Raw genomic sequence first — 22718 nt, forward strand, 5'->3', positions numbered from 1 at the left:
GTGACTCCTTTGATCTTCAGGGGCCCCATCAACAGACTGCTGTGGAGAAAAAGTGGCGAAATCTCTCAAATGTATCGTATACAAAAGAAAATATCTGCACAAGACACATAGAGAAATTAATTAAAATAATAAATAAATAATAAAATGAGACTGCACACGTATATAACGTTGTCCTATTGCTGATAATTATTGTAAAATAGTTAATAAAACATTTATTTAACTTTTATAAACTTATATTTGTCAACTTAAATTTAATAATTGTATATTTACATTTCTATTATTTCTAGTATAAATTGCATCTTTCAATTATAGACCCCCCCCCCAAAAAATAATAATAATAATAATAATAATAATAATAATAATGTTTTATACTAATAAATAAAATATTAGCCTGTTATTATTATTATTATTATTATTATGTGTATTTTACCATTACTGCCTGTAGATTCTCACATTATTCATGAAAATCATGCTAACAATGTTACATTTCCATTTGTAGTATAAAACTGCATCTTGGCATCAAAATAATTGCTCAATAATAATAATAATAATAATAATAATAATAATGTATTACATAATAAATAAAATATTATCCTATTAATATTTGTATTATTATTATTATTATATGTTTTACATAATAAATAAATAAAATATTAGTCTATTATTATTTTTATAGGCTAAGTATCCTTTTTTGTGTATTTTAAGTTCCATTACCACCGGTAGATTTTCACGTTATTCGTGAGAATCCAAATAGATTTTATTCACGATACAATTATGCTAACAGTGTTATATTTCTATATAATAATAATAATAATAATAATAATAATGGTAATGATAATAATAATAATAATTATTATTATTACTATTATTATTATCACAATAATGTTGATTAAAATGTTATTGTTATTTTTATTGAATGTATTATTGTTGTTGTTATATATATTATTGTTATTTATATGTTTATTTTGTGTATTTTAAGTTCCACTGCCGTCTAGTAGATTCTCACGCTATTCTCATTGCATATTTAGGCTATATATTTTTTTCCAATGCACGAAAGCTGAGTGTCTCAGAAGAGTCTTATTCTCACTCTATAAATTCGCGTGGATTAGGAAACAGGCTTTTCCAAGCCAATAAAAACTACCACATCAAGTACAATTTCGCAGATCAAATGGACCAAACTATGGGCATTTCTTCAATAAATTAAAAGGACAGAATCAGACTGGATCACGCCCCGTCGCACTGCCCTCGACAGTGATTGGTTCATGGGACAGAGAGCAGAGTTAAACCCCAGAGCGGTTAAATACACAGGTATTGAACAGAAGAGCTCACAGAACTTATGAGTTCTCATTATCAGTGGAGGAACATTAGGAGAAACACTTACAGGGGTGCTGTGTTTGTCACTGAGAGAGCTCACCTGTTCAACGCACTTAAAGTGCTTTTGGCTTGTGTAACTGGTCGCATTAATTCTACAGATATTTTAGCCGAAAAGCAGGATTTTGAGCGCAGCGTGATGAAGCTTGAGCGGCCGCAGAGGAACATAACGGTGATGAGTGTCATTCATTGCGCGCTGCTGTTGGGATTCATTGAGTCCGGTGCGCTCGCTGTGCGCAGATTCCGCGGAGGTCGAAACCCGCAGCCGCGACGAGTGCAGCCCTCCGCTCAGTACCGGGACCGAGGCGAAACCACCGAGAGTTTCTCACTGGATTTCACGGCTGTTGAAGAGAACATGGACAATTTCATGACTCAGGTGAAGAACTTGGCGCAGTCCCTCTACCCGTGCTCGGCCCAAAAGCTCGACTATGACATGAAGTTACATTTCCTGGAGAATACATCAGTCACCTGTAACGACGGGACCCCAGCAGGGTAAGACAACCTAAACATATTGCAAGCACAGCATGAAGATATTGGCTGTGCCTCCAAACCTAGTGAGGTGCCTACCTGGACAGCATATGTTGGGCATCATTGGTGCGATTGGCATTATTGGGGGCATCACAGGCGCGTACAAAAATATATATGGTGAGTTTGACAACCTCCCTAAAAATGCTGTCACGGTAGGCAGGTAACTAGGTTTTGAGACACATCCATTTAGCCTACCTGGAGATACACTTGACTTGGCTGTTTTATTATGGTCAGTTAGACCTACAGTGCTAAAACTTTAATTCTATCTAATTGAATTGTGTTTAACAAAATTAAATTAATAAAACTGAAATTATTTGTATATTTTATTTAATTAAAGATTACTCAGTTCAGTTTAATGAAATTTTGATATGAAATTAAAATGTGTAAATCCTAAAATTATCATTATTTATTTATTTTATTTGTATTATTATTATTATTATTATTATTATTATTATTTGAGTGTGGGCGGGACCTGTGTGCTCTAATGTGTCTAACTGACTGAGGTAGGGTTTACAGTATTTACATCGGCGATGAGGTACGTTACAATGCCTGCAATGGAGTCGATATACAACTCTGATTGATTCTATTAGCATCTAACTGGCTTTTGCTGGCCTGTCATTACCAACCATTATGAACTGAGGTGTACTCGGTAATTTTTTTAATACTGGATATCATCTTAAATTTACACTGACACCTATGGGCGAGGATGCCGCATTAGTCAAATGCAATAGTTTTCAGTTACAGATGCCATTGTAGAAATTCACTAAGCAAAGTCATCCATGAATAATGTAATTTATGGGTTAAAGTGTCAAAAGACGTGGTGGTTACTGAGATTAAGCAAGTAGTATTCGACTGGTCATGTGACCCTAACATGGCCACCCCCATGAGGGGACCCTCTCTATATACAATAAAACAGATTTTATAAAGTTACTGATATGACTGGAGTCTTCGTGTCATGTAAGTGTTCATGATTTTATACATGTTTCAAAATTACAGTTAATTTCTTTAGAGGTAAAACTTTTAGTGCACCTTTAAAGATTTATTTTGTCGCCTGTTTGGGTTACAAATGATGGAAATCTTAAAAAGCCCCTAAAGTCTCTTAAAACATTAGAATACATTTGTAGACACTCCAGTATAATTTAAATTCATCCCTGCTGGGTAGCATATACCAGATATAATAAATTCTTGCCACAGGTCAAGACAACATGAGCTAATTGGCCTATTACCCAATTACTAGAGTATGCAATTGAATTCTAGTCTAGTTAATGGGAGAACTGGACATTGATGTGGTACAAAATCATATCCAACAGTGTGTGATTCCTCTTTCCTTACGATAATAATGACCAATATTGACAGTGCAATCCAATCAATGATACCCAACACTTAAATAATTATTATGAATCTTGTAAATATGTTAATTTATTGCACACATAATCTTTATATCGTCTATTGTGTCTGTCCATGCAGCGCACAGAATGTAGCATTATTCTCCAGCATCATGCTATAAAACTTAAATGTGCTATCATTGCAATCTTTGTATTTAATTGCCTACATTTATGGATAAGTACAAAGAATCCCAACATAAGTTGGATGCAGTTATTTATGCACGATCAAGTCGAACACAAAATATGGAGATATATTTTAATACTAAGTGGGCAGTAATAGTTTATCTGTTACTGACTAATCCAAAATCTTGTTATTCCATTATACAATTATCATGCTTGAGTAAACTGATGTTGGCTTTTATACTAGAGAGCTACTAAGTGCACTTGGCCTTCAGTGCATTGCTATCAGGGAATCAGCACTGGCAGTAACTCTTGAGTCTGGCACATGCTCACAGAAGATGCTCCGCAGTCTGAGTTTTCTCTCAGATCGGCAGTCATTGCCCATAAGGAGGATCTCCTGTTTGTCGTGTGATGTGCTGTTATGGATGGATTCCACAGTTTCTGTGAAACTCACAAACATCTCAAGATGCTACAGAAAAACACCCTCTCCTATTCAGTAGGACAAGGTTAATTCACATTTTTTTCTGGATTTATAAAATTCTGCAACAATTTAGTTTCTTTTTCTTCCCGAGGGCAAGCACACTTGGAAGCATAATGAGTTGGGTGAAAATTGCTAGTGTCAAAGTAGTTGTAATAAGCCGGTTTATGGTGAGAAATGTACCATATGCTTAGTAAATCTGGTCATCAGTGGCAGCCTCATACCTCTCATAGTAAAAACCAAGTAACAGCTACAACTTTCTCACATGACCACAAACATCAGTGAGACTGAAATATGAAATAGACTCAAAATACACAATGGCCGAATGCCCTCTTGTGGATACAGTGTGCATTGCAAATTAATTGTAGGCCAGAATGCATTTTATCTAAATGTTTTGACATCTTGTCACCATTGGTATCCAGCAACCATGGTAAAGATGACAAACTTTAAGCCTCTATACACTTTCAAATACTGTGAAATGTTAATTAATTCAGTCTGTACCTAGTTTTAGTAGTGGTTGATGGACACTTTTCATATTTCCGGATTTGGAACACGCAAGTAAACTTTTTATAGTGCTGAATGGGAGACCACAGCAATTTTTACGTTACCATTTGATCCACCAGCAAATGGAAAAAATCTACTATTATGGTTCCACGACTTTCCAAAAGAAGAAAAAAAAATTTGTAGAGCAGTGGATTACAGTAGTCAGAAGAGAGAAGATGCCAAACTTACTGACAGCCCCTCATCAGCTATATAATATTAATAATACATTTTATTTGTACAGCACATTTCATACATAAAATGCAGCTCAAAGTGCTTCACAGTTGGAAGTATAAAAACATAGAATTCAACATTTCAGGGAGAGTAAAACAAATCATAGCAATAAAAATTAAAGAGTACAAAAATAAAATAATAAAATGAAAAAATGTGCTTTCTCCTCCTGGATCTTGTAAGCACTCTGGCTGCTCTGGATGAAAAAATAAAAAGCATGAATAAATTTTTTTGGCATCATCAAGTGAAACAAAGGGTCAAATTCGTGCGATATTTCTACGATGATAAAAACAGGTCTTAGTAACATAATTTATATGAAACTTAAAATTCAGATCACAATCTAGAATGACACCAAGGTTCTTCACCTCTCTCTTTGACTGCAAAGCCAGAGTACCAAGTGCAGTTTCAATTCTTTCCCTCTCATGTTTAGAGCCAGCAATAAGTATAAGTAAGTGTTCTTCCATAGTAGGATGTTGGACAAACATTCAGACAATCTCTTTAATGCTTGTGTGTCATTTGGCTCTACAGAGATATAAAAAGTAATTGAGTTTCATCAGCATAAAAATGGCAGTTTACCTCATGTTAATGAATTATGTTACCCAATGGCAGCATATAAAATGAAATGAAAATAAAAGTGGCCCAAGAACTGACCCTTGTGGCATACCATATAGTATGTCATGTCTCGTAAAGATACAGTCACCTAATTTTACAAAAAAAAAACAAATAAATAAAATAAAAATGCCTTCCAGTAATGTATTGTCTGATTCAATTTAAGACCAATAAGTTTCTCATAATCAGTGTGTCCACGAGGTGGCAACACTCACAATTGAATCGCTGCTGTCACAAAGAAGTGGGTTTCTATATGAGAAACTACATTATCCAGTTCCTGGATAATATAGTACAAAGTATAATGTTATAAATATACATTAAATAATTATATAAAATAAAAAATATAAAAAATGTTTGCAGGATTTTCACTGCTAAAAAAGTATCACTGGATTGTGGGCTTGGGGGACATTGCCCCCCTTGATTTTCTTTGTGCCCCCAAAAACGTCTGACACCCTTTTCCCCTAAGAAGAGACAACCACTTGGCCACCCTACAGATCAAAATGCCCTCACAAAGATTGCATCTTAGAACCGGCCCTGTTAATAAGACAAAAACGTGTCATCACAGTATGTGAATAGAGCCCATCAGCAACAGCAAGCATGATGATTATGTTGCTCACACTAAAGCCCAAAGTTTACTTCGGTCTTGATGTGAACACTTAGCATCTCTGTACAGTCGAACACATAGCCTTTGAAAGTATACTTCATTTGACTGTGCGCATACACAGGCGGTTGGCGCATGCATGCTATGACTGCTATGGGACTATGGACTATTTCTCTTCAGGAGTTTAGTGCCATAAAGATGTCTTTATATTCTTTCAGACTCGAGGTATACAAATGCAGGTATCTCCTGACCTCTTCACACACGCGCTCTTGATGTGCACATCCACTGTTGTTGTTTCCACTTTCATGTGCTGTTGTTCACCGGTGCTTACTTGCACTTTTTTGCACAGCGACTCAATTGTGAGTGTTGCCACCTTGTGGACCCACTAATTACTGCAAAGAATTACAGGCGCATCCGCATACTGCGTGTTTAGAGTATGTGCGGTTAGAGAAATCGGTCCACATGCGTTCAGTGCTTGAGCGCTCTGCTGATGCCGAAATTTCATCACGCGTCCTGTACGCAGACGTCTAGCATTCACGTCTAACTGAAGGGTACTTTGGGCTTTAGGGTTAGTGTTTTGAACAAACCTCTAACCCAGTGTATTAAATTTTGCCGAGTAAACTTGTTCGACACCATTTGTGCAACTGACACGAACTTCAAATTGTGTAGCTTGTTTATGATAGATATGCTATTACTTTTCTAAGCGATCAGACTTATGCCTTATTTTCACCTGGCGATTGATAACAGACAAAAAAATACTATAGCCTTACATTGAAGGAACGGTCCGAGCCATATTACAGAATATATAGACTCGGGAGTGGGCTTTTTTTTTTACTTGGTCTAGTAAGCAAACACTTAGCATCCACCCAGAACACGTAACATTGTGGCGGCAAGATTTGCACGGGCAAACAGCGCTCACATTTTCTTCAGAAAATGTAAGCATCTTTTTTTATTTCTCCTTTTCAAGGATTAGAATAGAAAGAATCTAAAAAGTGTGTAAAAAGTGTCATAAAAGAGTATATTTTATTGACCAATTACCTGATGACAAGAACTGCTTATATCTTTAGAAACTGTGTAGATTCGGGACTAATGCTAGTTTACTGCATTGAAAAGGGCCTTTAGGTATAGGTTTTAATGATAGTCTGGTCTATTGTAGGTACTATCTAAAGGAGTCCAAAGGAAGCCGAAGGTGGTTGATATTTCTGGAGGGTAAGTGTGATGATTTCAAAAAGAAAAATTACTTGGATAATTCACACCAATAATGAAAATAGTGTGTTCTTGTCATGTTGAACATGCAAAATATGTGTTTCTTCTTGCAGGTGGCTGGTACTGCTTCAACAAAGAGAACTGTGACAGCAGATATGAGACTATGAGAAGACTCATGAGCTCCTCCAAGTGGCCACAAACCAAGACAGGTTAGAAATGCGAACGGCCCGTCACCAGAGACCCCGATATAACTGCCACAAAGGCTTTTTTGCAGATTTTTTTCATTCCAATGCCAAACAATTATTTTCAGGTGTCTAGATGTTAGGTGTTTGTGTCATTTAATGAAGTATTGTTTAAATCTAATGTGACCATCGCTGTATCTTTACTCTCACTTCAGGCACAGGAATTCTGTCATCACTTCCAGAAGAAAACCCACACTGGTGGAATGCCAACATGGTGTGAGTAACAATAAAGTTATCTAATTGTACATTTTAAATTATCAGGTTTATATACTCCAGCACAGATTTGGAGCAGGAATCCAATTCTTTGTTTCCAATTTTGGGTTTATCACTTAACAGGTTCATCCCATATTGCTCGAGTGATGTATGGAGTGGAGCCGCACCAAAAACTGATCAAAGTAAGAGTGTAACTTAAAATATGCTTTACCAGTGGAAATCTCTAGTGGATCATGCTAACAGAAAGTACCAAAAAGTATCATGGTATTACCTTGGTTTACATGCTACTATGGTACTACCATTTAAAAAAAATTGTAACATGTTAAAAATGAACTGTATGTTAATACCCTGTTATTTGTTAAAACATTTTTGAGAACCATGGCAGATGAAAATATTAATTGTTCAGTACCATGTTATACAGTGGGGTTCAAAAGTCTGAGTCCCTTCTATTATGTATTTTTGTAATTTAATATATTTTTTTCATCATAAATTATATTGCCAGCCTAACAATATGAGTGAAAAGTTGAAAAAGAAATGCTTTAATGACAGGATGCAGTCAAGCTAGTAAGAACTCTACAAGTTTGTGTAAAACCTGATGATCATGTTATCCAGCATGGTTCAAACTGATCCAGAGACTATTTAGCAGAGATGGGCCACTTCTATTTAAATGAATGGGAGAAATTGGAACGCCCAGCCAAGAAGCTCTAGCGCCCAACTGTCAACGGATGTAGAAAGAAGTCAAGTCATTTTTATTTGTACAGCGCTTTTCACAACACAGAACGTTTCAAAGCAGCTTTACAGGAAATCATGCATTAACAAAAAATTAAACTGTAATATCTATAAAGTCTTAGAGTGTTCATTGTGAAGTTTGGTTAAATATGATTGTAAATTGTGTATAAAAATTAAATAATTAAATACAAATTGTATTTAGAACCCCAGTGAGCAAGCTGAAGGCGATTGTGGCAAGGAACACAAAACTCAATAAGATGTTGGTTAGTGGAGAAAAATAACCTTGGGAGAAACCAGACTCACTGTGGGGGCCAGTTCCCCTCTGGCTAAACAACATGAATATAATGCCAATATTAGTTATTTGTGTGCAGTGCAAGTCATGGTTTTAATTTGTAAATTAAGTAAGCGTTAAGGTCCAGTGCTTTAAAAAAAAAAATTTTTTTTAATGAACTTTAAGATTAATGACTAATATCTTTGAAGTCCATCCTGGATTAACTGCAGATGTTCACATAGATGCATTGTCCTTTGTTAGTTGGCTGATGAAGGGTTTTGTTGGCAATTAAATGATAGTCTATGTATTCCATTTCAAGAGTGTAATCCTTCAATAGACAAAGGTGATGCAGGCAGAGATCAATGAGGTGCATCGCAGTTCAACTGGCATTTCGGTGAGGTTCGGTGGGGTCCATCCTAAGTCCAAAGTTCAGGCAGTGGCATATAAGTATCCCATGTCTTACAGTTAGAGTTGGCATCATTTCATGAACATCCTGAGAATGTTGAAGTCACCAACAATTAAAGCTGTATCTACATTAACTACTAGATCTAATTAAAAATTTGCAAATTCACCAAGGAAACCAGAGTACGGCATGGGTGATCTATATACTGTAGCAATGGCAAAAGATGACAGAGATTTTTCATTTAAATCTGACGGTATCACATTCACTAAGCATTATTAGTTCAAAAGACTTTATCTTATATCCTGTCCTCTGAGTGACACCAAAAACTTAACTGTAAATTGTAGCAACTCCTCCTCGACCCTTCAGACGAGGTTCATGTTTATAACAATAACCTGTGGGAGTAGATTCATTTAAACTAATATATTCATCCGGTTTAATCCAGGTTTCAGTCAAACAGAGCGCATCCAAACTATGAACTGTAATAATTTCAATTACAATTAGTGCTTTGGTAGAAAGAGATCTAATGTTTAGTAGCCATACCTTTATATGATGTTTATCTTCAATGTTTTTTTGTTTTGTTTTTTCAAGTTTGACCTTAATAAAAAATTTTCTGAATGATTTAGTGAGAGTTTTGTGTTTGGTAGTTCGGGGAACAGACACAGTCTCTATATGATATCTAGGTGATACAGTCTCTATGTGTTGTAGTTTATGTGACCTGTGTGACGTCTCAAGCTTGCAAGTTCATACACCACTTTAACATTATTTTTAGTGATCTCAGACTGACGAAGCCGGACATTGTTAGTGCCGACATGAATAACAATTTTAGAAAATCTACGTTTAGAATTAGACAGCACTTGTAAATTTGATCTGATGTCAGATGCCTGAGCCCCCGAAGTATATTTAACAATAGTGGCTGGAGTCTCTATTTCCACATTGCTTACAATAGAATCACCAATTATTAAGGCTCTTTCATCATGATTCTCAGTGGGTGCATCACTGAGTGGGGAGAATCGAAACTCTAACAGGAATGGGAGAGCGGTGTCGCTTTGCTGAGCGAGTATGCCGCTGAGACGTCACCCAAACACCCTGCTACTGGGGCTCTTCAGCCGGAACCAAAGTGTGTGTGTTGCTCGCTGTACTACCCGCATCCGAAACAGGATCTACAGGCATCTCTTTCTCACTGACCTCCACTAGCATTCGGATGCGTGTCTCTAACTCATTAACCTTCTCTGTCAGCCTGACTAATTCCTTACATTTATCACATGTAAATCCCTGACTGCTGACGTAAGAAGCTATATTAAAAATGTGGCATGCAGTGCAGGAAGAAATAAAATGAGCAGATCACATGTCTTAATGCAATTGTTTGTTGTTGTTGTTGTTATGGTTGTTCTTGAGCGGCGAGGGTTTGAGATCAATGTGGTTCGATGTGGTTCATAATACATGTGAAACACATTGAAAAAACGAATGCACGCAGTCAAGACGTGAGATTTAGACAAGCGGAAAAAAGAAAAGTATAAACGAGAGAAATGGGTGCGCGCGGTAAAATATACACAGTTGAAACAGTAGAAAAGTGGAAAAACCCGAAGCATGCGGTAAAATGTCAAAGGATAAAACGATGAATGTGAATAAGCAAGAATAAGCAATGCTAAGCAGGCTAGAAAGCTACAAACACAAACACAGACTCGTGCAGCGTGTCGGGGAAAAGAACCAATCACTTTTTGTATACAGACATCGCCCATCAATGAACTCGCTAACGCGCATGCGCATTAGCTATACAAGCCAGAACAGTTGCGTGTTTAGTGTAAAATGAGGTAAAGAAGCACAATTTATGATTCAGATATTATCACATTTTATTGCTGATTTGAAATATGTTCTTTGATCGTAATCTTGACCAACCATTTTTGAGATCCCCCCCCCCCCCATTCAAGTAGATAGGAGCTGCACTGGCATGATATAGTCTTCCGGGAGCATTCCAAAGATGGCCGCCAGTGGACTGACTTGCTAGAATGACTTTGACTAACCTCACAGTGAAATCGGTAACAATAGGTTGACTTTCTTTGGCTGAAATCGGTCTGAGCTTACTGAAATGTGAAACACCGCCCCCAGTGGCTAAAGCAGTAAATGTTGTTGGGTGCATGGGCACGTGTGAGCTCCATTTTCTGTGTGAAATATCCACAGAGGGGCACCAAAGGTGGGTTGTGAAGCGAGTTGTTTTCAGCTGTTCAGGATGTAATCTAGTGAAGAGGAATGCATATTTTATAAAATGTACCCCCAAACCTAAACTTAACCATCAGTGGAGTAAAGATTTAATGTTAGGAGGAAAATGCAACCTCCGAATCTCACTCGTCACTGATTATGCGAACGCAACTACTTCCTGGTTTCAACACTGGATCCAAACCATGGTCTCCCACACTGCTGACGCAACGCACTTTTGGTCATGCCACAGGGGAAGATAAACATGCTGGAGATGTTGCAGAAATGTCTGATAGGAGATGGCGCTTGTCTATGGTACAGGAACTCTCAGAAACATCATGTAGACTTTCCGTGTGATCATGATGAATAATCTAAGAATGTTCCATAAAGCATCTTGTTTGCTTCAATTGAAACCAGAAAATTGGGACTTTTTGTACAAATGACAATTTGCTTATTTGATTAGAAACCAATAAATAGTGCAGAATCTAAAATATGATTCATTTTCATCATAACGTGTTTGATTTCACGTTTTCAAAATCTTAAAACTTTAGTTTATTTCTAGGTTTAAAATAGACTTTAAATTCCGTATTTTGGAGTTAGACGTTTGAACCCCACTATATAGTATATCAAAGCAACATTGTATTAACATCTGATATCATCACTGTACTATGGTACTTTTCTTGTAAGAACTTGTTTGCACTTTTGTATTAGCTGCTCATTTATTTGTTGTGTGTTGTGTACAGATGACTATGCGTTCATGGGCTCACTCATTATAAAGGAAGTAGTAAAGGACCTGCTGAGAAAAGGTCTGGACAACGCCAAGATCCTGCTCTTAGCTGGAAGCAGGTGAGTCCATATTACAGTGACCACAGGTTCTGATTGTGAAATGCAATACGGATGCAGACTAAACTTGTGCATATTGTCTGCAGTGCTGGCGGCACTGGAGTGCTGCTGAATGTGGACCCAGTGTCAGAGCTCCTGGAGGAGTTGGGTCACCCCAACATCCAGGTGAGGGGACTGGCTGATTCTGGCTGGTTCCTGGACAACAAACAGTACCGCTGCACGGATTGTGTAGATGCAATTAACTGTGCGCCCACTGAGGTCATCAAGAGAGGGGTCAAGTAAGAATACTGACACTGTCATTACCACAATTTGATCTTGAAGTGATTGCTAAGTCAAGCACCACTATAACTATTGCTTTGACTAAAGGTTGATGAATTAAACTAATTCCCTAATCCTAAAACACTGCACACTAGAGTTTACACTTCATCAGAGAAGGCAAACACTGCATATCAGTTACAGAAATTCAAATCACTGCCCGCAGTGGCCAAAGCAGGAAGTATTTTTGAACGTAAGGGCACGTGTGAGCTTGTTTCCGAGTGAAATGTCCACAGAGTGGCGACAAAAGCGAGTTGTAAATGATGTAATGCAGTCAACTTGAATGCGTATTTTATTAACTCTACCCCCAAACCCTAAACCTAACCGTCAGTGGAGAAAAATGTAATCTTAGAGGTAAAATGCAACCTCCAAATAGTGCTCGTCATTGATTATGTAAACGCAGTTACCTTCTGGTTTACTCTCGGGACCAGAACCCAGTCAGTAACTCAAAATGGGGTTGATGTCAGGGAACTGGAGCATTTGGTAGCAACTTTTGACTTCCTGTGTGATCGTGTTGGCATCGCAAGGACATTAAAAAACAAACAAAACACAAGGGTCTGTGAAAGTGAAATTACATCACTGTGACTAAAAGTTGATCAAATTTGCATGTTGAGAACCTTTCCTGAAGTTACTGTCTACAAGCAACTGCTCGGCAGTTCCATTGGCACCCAAGAAAAAAACTGTTTTCAAAGGATGCTTTGTTCAAATTGTGGAATTAAAACACCCTATTTCCAAAAAATTATTAGAGATTTTGGTTTATTCCATAATACGACCCCATTTGCCCTGCAGCTGCTGTTGGTAGATTTTAACTTTTCATGAACGAATTGCACAAACTATATAAACTATCTTCTCTTCATAATTACTGTTGTAACCAAAAAAGTGGCACAAATTCCTACATTTGAATTTTATTTTTAAATTAAAATAAAATAAACATTCGTCGAGCACCCTAGCTTCTTGTGAGCAGTGACTTGATCAAGTTTCATGGTAGAATCATTCCAGTACAGATGTTTCCATGTTTACCTAGCTCCCCTTACCTTGTGTAAATTATATGAACTCGTAAACTTGTGAATCAGACATTTAGGAATGAAATTAACTCTGAACATCTTCTTAACAGATACTGGGGCAGTGTGGTTCCTGAGCGATGCCGTCAGGCTTATGAAGGAAAAGAATGGAATTGCTTTTTTGGTTATAAAGTTTATCCTACCATTAAACGTGAGTACTCATAAGGCATACCAAGCCATCTTTGTATCCCTTGTTTATTTGTTTGTTGCAATATTAGGCCAGAAATATACTTTACACAAGAATGCATATGCAGATGCGAGCGCTTGGCCAGCACATTGCCAACGTGTGGTCTGGTTAAACATACACAACGTGCATTCTTGTGTTTCTGTGGTGGTAACGAACCTCAGTATTCAAGGGGGCAATAGAGTTACCTTCAAATGTGTGTGCCATTGAACTGGATGTGTTATTATTCAGGTTTGTTGCAATAAATACTGTATTTTGACTTTAACTTACTTGCTCAGCAATACTCTCTTCAAAATGTTGCTCCGCCTTGACAGTAGTTGACTTGATGGAGAAAAATCGTTGTAGAAGTGGAGAATTCACATTAATGTCCACTGTAGCGCCCCTTGTGGCAACATTGAGAATGCAATGCATACTTGTATTGTGTTAGGAATTGCGGTCCGAAACATTTTGGCACACAACAACGTACAAAATCGAGCTTACGTAGCCAGAAGCATCTGCGTTCACGTACTTGCATAGAATATGATTCGGCCTTTAGAGTGCATTTCAAACTTCATTTACTTGACAAAGGCTGCACAAGTCATTGATGTGTTTATGTGGTATTAGATGAATAACATGTTTTTAAGCATCATCTTGAGTTTAGGTTACATTTTAGATTAATTTCTAAGGGAAAGTGTTTATTTTAGGTGCTTTAACTGGTCACCATTTTTTGACATTTTGTACTGCTTTAAAATAACCTTTTTACCTTCATTAGTTCATTTTAAGTGGTCCTGCAGTGTGACGAATTTGAGAAAAGCTCATATTCCATGTAGTCTCAATTAATATGGGCTCAAAAAAACTTTATAATGCATTATAATTATGAAATATTTAGCAAAATGCTATTTTAGATCATTCCAAATTGAGTATTGCTTGTCACGCCACGGGACATGTCAACTACTCATGTACATATGAGCGAAAGATTTACACAGATCTTTATAAACACTATCAAATACACCATCCGAAAAACTTTTGGTGACCAATTTAACTCAGTATGATGTGTCTTTATTTCAGGCCCTGTGTTCATCGTGCAGTGGCTGTTTGATGAAGCCCAGCTAACAGTTGACAACATTCATCTGACCGGTCAGCCCGTTCAAGAGGGACAGTGGCGGTATATTCAGAATTTGGGTATTGAGTTGAGGAACACTCTAAAGGACGTCCCGTAAGTATGCACGAACTTTTAGAGACTTTGATTCTGAAAACAGTATAAATATATGTTTTAATGTAATATTTGTCTCAATGGCTCTAATACTCTGCTTTTCACCTCCAGTGCCATGTTTGCTCCAGCTTGCCTTTCACATGAATTCATAACAAGAAAGTAAGTGACCCCTTTTATCCTGTTTATCTCTATATGTTCAGGTGCATCTCAATAAATTAGAATGTCGTGGAAAAGTTCATTTATTTCAGTAATTCAACTCAAATTGTGAAATTCGTTTATTAAATAAATTCAGTGCACACAGACTGAAGTAGTTTAAGTCTTTGGTTCTTTTAATTGTGATGATTTTGGCTCACAATTAACAAAAACCCACCAATTCACTATCTCAGAAAATTAGAATATGGTGACATGCCAATCAGCTAATCAACTCAAAACACTTGCAAAGATTTCCTGAGCCTTCAAAATGGTCTCTCAGTTTGGTTCACTAGGCTACACAATCATGGGGAAGACTGCTGATCTGACAGTTGTCCAGAAGACAATCATTGACACCCTTCACAAGGAGGATAAGCCACAAACATTCATTGCCAAAGAAGCTGGCTGTTCACAGTGTTGTATCCAAGCATGTTAACAGAAAGTTGAGTGGAAGGAAAAAGTGTGGAAGAAAAAGATGCACAACCAACCGAGAGAACCACAGCCTTATGATTGTCAAGCAAAATCGATTCAAGAATTTGGGTGAACTTCACAAGGAATGGACTGAGTCTGGGGTCAAGGCATCAAGAGCCACCACACACAGACGTGTCAAGGAATTTGGCTACAGTTGTCGTATTCCTCTTGTTAAGCCACTCCTGAACCACAGACAACGTCAGAGGCGTCTTACCTGGGCTAAGGAGAAGAAGAACTGGACTGTTGCCCAGTGGTCCAAAGTCCTCTTTTCAGATGAGAGCAAGTTTTGTATTTCATTTGGAAACCAAGGTCCTAGAGTCTGGAGGAAGGGTGGAGAAGCTCATAGCCCAAGTTGCTTGAAGTCCAGTGTTAAGTTTCCACAGTCTGTGATGATTTGGGGTGCAATGTCATCTGCTGGTGTTGGTCCATTGTGTTTTTTGAAAAGCAAAGTCACTGCACCCGTTTACCAAGAAATTTTGGAGCACTTCATGCTTCCTTCTGCTGACCAGCTTTTTAAAGATGCTGATTTCATTTTCCAGCAGGATTTGGCACCTGCCCACACTGCCAAAAGCACCAAAAGTTGGTTAAATGACCATGGTGTTGGTGTGCTTGACTGGCCAGCAAACTCACCAGACCTGAACCCCATAGAGAATCTGTGGGGTATTGTCAAGAGGAAAATGAGAAACAAGAGACCAAAAAATGCAGATGAGCTGAAAGCCACTGTCAAAGAAACCTGGGCTTCCATACCACCTCAGCAGTGCCACAAACTGATCATCTCCATGCCACGCCGAATTGAGGCAGTAATTAAAGCAAAAGGAGCCCCTACCAAGTATTGAGTACATATACAGTAAATGAACATACTTTCCAGAAGGCCAACAATTCACTAAAAATGTTTTTTTATTGGTCTTATGATGTATTCTAATTTTTTGAGATAGTGAATTGGTGGGTTTTTGTTAAATGTGAGCCAAAATCATCACAATTAAAAGAACCAAAGACTTAAACTACTTCAGTCTGTGTGCATTGAATTTATTTAATACACAAGTTTCACAATTTGAGTTGAATTACTGAAATAAATGAACTTTTCCACAACATTCTAATTTATTGAGATGCACCTGTAGATCAGATGTGCTGTCAGTTCAAGAGTTAATTAATAAAAAATAAAAAAATCTGTATATCTTCTGCTGAATCCATATCCATTTTGAAATAAAAAAATGAATATTTTTTCTGCAAAAGTAAAAAAATAAACAAAAGCATTTCATTATTTCAGATTCATTTTTAAAAAGTAAAATTCTCAACTTTCTATTTATCATTTTCCATTCACCCTTCTTAAAGCTAAAACTGCAGAGAAAAGAAATACAAATCTAAAAAAAACTCCTATTTTGCCTCACTCGTCTCATCAAAACTTAGAAAAGTCACCAGCAGGGGGAGTAAAGACGAATCAAATTTAAATAAGGCATAGTTACTGCCAAAGAGTTACTACATGTGGCAGGGAACTATAGTTAGGGGCCAAGCACCGAAGGTGCGTAGGCACCTATTGTATCTGATAGTTTTTTTATTATTATTCTTGAAGTCTATGGCAGCCCATATAATCGTACATTATAAAGTTAATTAAATTTGGCAGACTGTTAGAGGACAGTCTCAAATGTAACTGACCCAAATTTGGGGTCTCTAACTCAAACCCTTTAGCGCCACCAACTGTTCAAAGTTGTATTTATGTTTATGCTCATAACTTTTGGACTGTAAGGCCTAGAAAGAAAATATTTTTTTCCTCTGATTCCTGAGTCAAATACCAAATTTAAATATCCGCCAAACTAGATTTTCTGCCATTTTGAATTTTCAGAAAAACCTACTTTTTTAACTCCTAGGCCGTATGTCCAATTTGCACAATATTCTGAATGCGGTATCTTTGCAACGCTTTAGTGTATTGACTAATTTGGTTGACCTGAGGGTACCTGCACAGTTTCGGCACTGTGCCACCTAATGGTCAAGAAATATGAAAAAATGGCTATTTTTGCTTATAACCTCTGAATAGTTTGGCCAAAAATTATGAGGCTGGTCTCTTTAGATTCCTTGGGTCATGCCGAGTATGTTGATTCCACATTTGCCATGAAAACCTACTTTTTCAAACTCCTCCTATCTGATTTGCTTTCAATTTTGTGTTTATCATCTAGAGACACCTCACTGGAATTCTATATTCAATCTAAATGTTTTCCATTGGTGTGCTTGGCCCCGTAATTGCTGCGTACATCTATATTTACCATGGTAATTTTGAAAGGATATTTTATTTCAGCTGACTAAAGAGAGTAATATGTTCCAGCTTACTTTCCAGAACTTTTGGGGACCTTTCAGGTCATAATACAGATGAGTGAAAAATCAGTATATTTAGGTAATTTTTATAAAACATAATATTCCAAATGCATAATGTATTTTTGTATAAGAAAACAACCCTGTTATAGTGAATAATTCATCAATGTAAATAATTGCTAAATTAGAAGACACGTTGCTTTATCATTATGCATTTTTGATTTCGAAATGGATATGGAATGAACGGAAGATACACAGATTATATTCACTACACTCAAATTTTATTGTTGATTGAAGATATTTCTTCATTCTTCTGAAATCATCGAAAATAATGTGCAGTTAGTTTACTTTACCTGATATGGATCGTTGTTCATGGATCTACAATGAAAAGGATAAATGAAAACCTTCAAGTCAACATGAAAGGCCATTCGTAACCCATTCTACTTCCATAATCTAATGTGTTTCCAAGTGAAACTAGATATTCAATGAGACAAAATGTAGGGTGGGATTTGATTTGACCAAAATGGGCATTACATACCAGGAGGGAGTCAGGTGGTTGGAGGGAAGGGGTTGAAAATTAAGAGAGATTTGTAAGTGAAGCAAGTTATTACATTTTGATGAAAGATCACTAAGATAAACATTTTTATTTCATTTTATTTGGAATAGTATACACAAATGAATCGTCACAATAAGACCAGGAATGTAAGAAACTAAATAGGGTCTGTTTTTATTTCATGTTGACTTAGACATTTGATATGCTATTAATTTTCGTAAAGCGAAAATGATGGCTATGTTGATTTGCACCAGTGAAGTCACCATGTAAGCTCTTTAAACGGGACAATCATTGAGCAACTCTGCCCTCTTGTGTTGTAGTTATTGGACTGACGTTCAGGTCAAAGGCACGTCTTTACCCAGAGCGCTCCACTGCTGGGATCGCAGTCTACACGAAAACAGCAGAAATAACAAAGCCCTGCCCAAAGGTTGTCCCGTGCACTTGATTGACAGCTGTCCGTGGCCTCACTGCAATCCGACATGCCCAACCATCCGAGACCAGTCGACAGGGCAGGAAATGAATGTCATTCAGTTCCTCATGCACATGGGCTTTGATGTTCAGAAGATGGCCCAACAGCAGGGCATGGACCCTAGTAAGCTGCTGGGCATGCTCAGCAGTGGAAGCTAAATGCCATGGAGGGACTCGCTTCCAACTGGGGCTGTGCTACCTGTCAGTCCGTTTGATACCTCCAACCCCCTTAACCAACCTCAGCTTTGACCTCATGCTGAGCTCTGCCCCTTGCCAGGGCTCTGTGCCAACTCTGTGGGCTTCCACCTCCAGTTATCCTCAGTTAATAATTCCCTTGTCGAAAAGACCTTAAAGGAATGCCAAGAGAATTCCTCTCATAATTTGGAACCAATCCTAATGGGATCAAACAAGAAACATTTTAGAATCAAATAATCCCCTACTGGATAAATTGAAATGCCCTTTTTATTTGTATTATTATTATTATGCAGAATTTCAGTGTATCCACTAGGATCTCGTTTGATTCTTTGGCCACTTCCACACTAAAACATTTCCTTTTTAAAACACATTGATTTTGCCACGTTTACGGCTCTCATCCACAATAGCGTTTTCCTCCACAGAAAATTGAGCATTTCGAAAACGCTCTCCATTACCTTTGGAAAACGACATAAGGAAATAAAAAAACAAAAATGATTTTTCAAATAAAAATATATTGGTTCCACTTTATGATAGAAATTCCAATGGCAACCCATAAGATTTTTTGACAAGGAAAATTTAAGAGTAGTGATGGTGTCCATTTTTCTCCAATCCATATACGCATTTAAGTCAGTGGTTCTCAACTGATGGGTCTTGACCCAAAATTGGGTTGCAGGTCTGTTCTGATATGGGCCATCGACAGCAGGAAAATAACAGCGCTAAATGCAAATATTAAAATGCAGTTAAACATATAATATTGGTTGGGATAGCAAATTAAATGGGCATATCAACTTTTAAAAAGGACAAGAAAACACTTCCCATATCTTTTGCTATTGATGTCAAAGGCTGTGCATCCAATCCTTACTCAACACTCTACGGTATTTGATCACTTGGTAGTAACTAGCCAAAGTAGGCCGAAATCAACATGGCCAGGACAAGACAGGTTGAGTGACATCCTTAAAAATCATAAACAAAACAATGTGAGGTAAAAGAAAATATGAAAAATTTGTATTATCAGCCAATGTCATGTCAACAATTTTGCATACTGTTAGGCCTATGCAATTAACGGTAATATTAAAAAAATACTGATAAATGTTTAATGATATTTTTGTGTACTTTTGTACCGTAAACCAGTGGGCTAGTGCCCACGAGGGGCCCATGAGCTCTTGAAGTCAAAAGGCCGAGTCCCACTGCGTTAAACAAATTTTTGTACAGTGGTTGGTTGCCACTTAATGTCCAATGTACATTCTGGGCCCTGATGCAAAACCAGTTGAGAACCACTGATTTAGATGGTCATTACTGAGCAGCTTGGAGATGATAGAGCGCCTCAAATCGAGAATTGGAATGGAGCCCTTGTCAGATCCACCTCAAACCACAACACAATACTGGTGAAAGTACTGAAGAGACATGTAACCAGGACAAGGTACACCTGCATCTTTGCTCTTAATTTATCTTTTGGTTATAAAAGTATCACGAATGTAATCCAGTTTTACGGATCTTCAGCATTGTTGTTTGCTTTGTTGTTGTTGTTTTTATTTTAGTTGATTTTTTTTAACAATATATTTAGCCACAAGTTATTAGAGTTTTATATGACCATTCAGAGAAAGAAAATAGAAAACAAAGAGAGAACGGAGATTGTAGAGTTTATATTCTATAACACAGATTATAGAGTTTAAAACGTACATACTGTACATACCGATATGGATCTAGTCTGATTATAAAGAATCTTATGAACAGAAATTAGGAACAGGCAGACAAGTGTGGAAAGCACTGGATAACCTACACTAAACCCAACAACCTTCTTGGCTTAATAATTTAAAATATATCACAATAATAATATTGTTTAAAAGAAAAGTTCCAAAAATGAAAAATGTACGTCATAAAACCCATATGATGTTATTTTTTCTGACGAACACAAAATAAGACATTTTAAAGAATGTCCGAGCTGCTGGTTTCCATACAATTAAAACATACAGTGGCCAGTGGCAAGAAACTCCCAAATTAAAAAGCTCATATGACTTGTGTGCATACTTCAAGTGATCTTAATATAATGCACAAGCAATATGGATTACTTTTATGATAATTAATAATACATTTTTGGTGCTTGGCAGTAAAAGTTACCATCCACTTTCGTTGAAGCTCAGACATTCTTTAAAATACTTTAAAGAAAGAAAATCATTCAGGTTTGTAATGACATGAAGGTGAGATTCATTTTTGGATGGAGCTTTTCCTTAAGGTACAAAATCTATACATTCCCACAAATCCTGGATAAAAAGCTAATCCCAGCAAACAGATTTCCACTGTCACATTCAGGCACACATTTTTGTGAATGTGACCCTGCTGCTCAGTTCGGTCTCTGTACAATTTTGATGCATCTTCATTTAACTCATTCACATTGTATTAAGCTAAACGACAAAAGGGAGATTACACTCACTGTAACCATGTTTTCTTCAACTGTGTATAAACTCTTGGGACATTTGTTTCTTATTATGTAAGTGGTAAAATAAGCCAAACAAGTGCAATTTCCATTCTTCAACAAGTACATTGTCACATGTTATAAACTGCCATTGCACTGACATGACTGCAAGCCAATGGCAACTTAAAGCTTAGTTGAAAGGATCACAATTTTATCAATGCAACTTTCTCTCACTCCACTGGGAGAGGGTATTGTATGCTTTAAGCATTTATCTATGTATAGGTCTTCATAAAGCTAGCTCCTTTGAGAGTACTTTTGTCATATGAAGACACTCTAGACTTTTAAAATTTTAATAGAAAATCACTTTTTAATATAATGTTATGTAGTGATCAATGAACAGTCTCATGTAAAAAAAAAAAAAAGATCCACCATAAGAAAAGAAAAATGTTGTGAAGATGTGAAGGTATTACTAATTGCTATTTTGTTCTATAACATATTTTTTAACAGAAGCTCAATGTACAAGGCTAAGTTGCATATTTATTTTATGTAAATCATATTTATAATGCTATTTTCACAGAGAAGTGATTCTTTGTAAATTGTAAATAATTCTGTTTTTTTTTTTTCTTGTGTTGAATGCATGTATGTGTCCCTGAGAGAACACAATACAGTTATTCCAAAGAAACATTCAATATCGCCTTTTCGTTTCATTCCACATCCTCATTGTACACATCATGGTTTTATTGCACTTACAACATTTTTAAGACTTTCAGTCAACATGAAACAGTCCCAGGCCCATTTAACCTCGTAATTTGCATGAAATCTGACTGAAGCAAGGTTTAAATTGAAACGTTTTGTACTAGAAAGGAGTCAGGTGGATGGAAGGGAAGTAAGAGGGCGTCAGCTGAAAAGGAAAGTTAATTTTGAGGCTTAGCATTTAACTTTTTTTTTTTTTTTTTTTATTATTTGAAGAAAAAAAGAAAACATCCATTGTCGAATCATGCTCAATAAGACTAGGAATGTGCATTAAAAAAGCTAACAAAGTATAGTTTTAATTTGACTGAACATGTTTTGATTTATAGCATATAAATTGAACATTTAAGAACAATTCAGGAAAGGCAAAGAAATTTGAAGATTTAAAACTGGAGAAAAACTGTAAGCAAGCATTAGTTACTGTAAACTTCTAAATGAACATACTCTCATGACAACTCACAGTTATTCTTACGAGATGGTGAAATCATAAAATATATGAAGAGGTACAACTTTTAGACCAACCAATCAATAAACTGAATTTTAAATAGATACAATGCAGGCATCAGATTTTAACTAGCCTTCTATCCAACACTTTATTTTAAGAAAGAAAATGTCTTAGTTACTCCATATTTATATATGCAATACAAATGACTGATGTAC

At 36.7% G+C, this 22718-nt stretch overlaps 1 protein-coding gene across 1 annotated transcript; it reads left to right on the plus strand.

Annotated features, from left to right (window-relative positions):
- Positions 1-1373: 1373 nt before the first annotated feature.
- Positions 1374-21958, plus strand: notum1a (notum, palmitoleoyl-protein carboxylesterase a). Its single transcript, XM_051714386.1, has 11 exons — positions 1374-1863; positions 7020-7072; positions 7183-7278; positions 7467-7527; positions 7648-7706; positions 11864-11966; positions 12050-12241; positions 13393-13490; positions 14571-14718; positions 14827-14874; positions 18553-21958. The coding sequence occupies exons 1-11, from the start codon at positions 1511-1513 to the stop codon at positions 18857-18859; spliced, it is 1518 nt and encodes a 505-aa protein (XP_051570346.1). The 5' UTR covers positions 1374-1510; the 3' UTR covers positions 18860-21958.
- Positions 21959-22718: the final 760 nt, after the last annotated feature.

This window comes from Myxocyprinus asiaticus, chromosome 13 (genome assembly GCF_019703515.2).
Source record: "Myxocyprinus asiaticus isolate MX2 ecotype Aquarium Trade chromosome 13, UBuf_Myxa_2, whole genome shotgun sequence".
NCBI lineage: Eukaryota > Metazoa > Chordata > Actinopteri > Cypriniformes > Catostomidae > Myxocyprinus > Myxocyprinus asiaticus.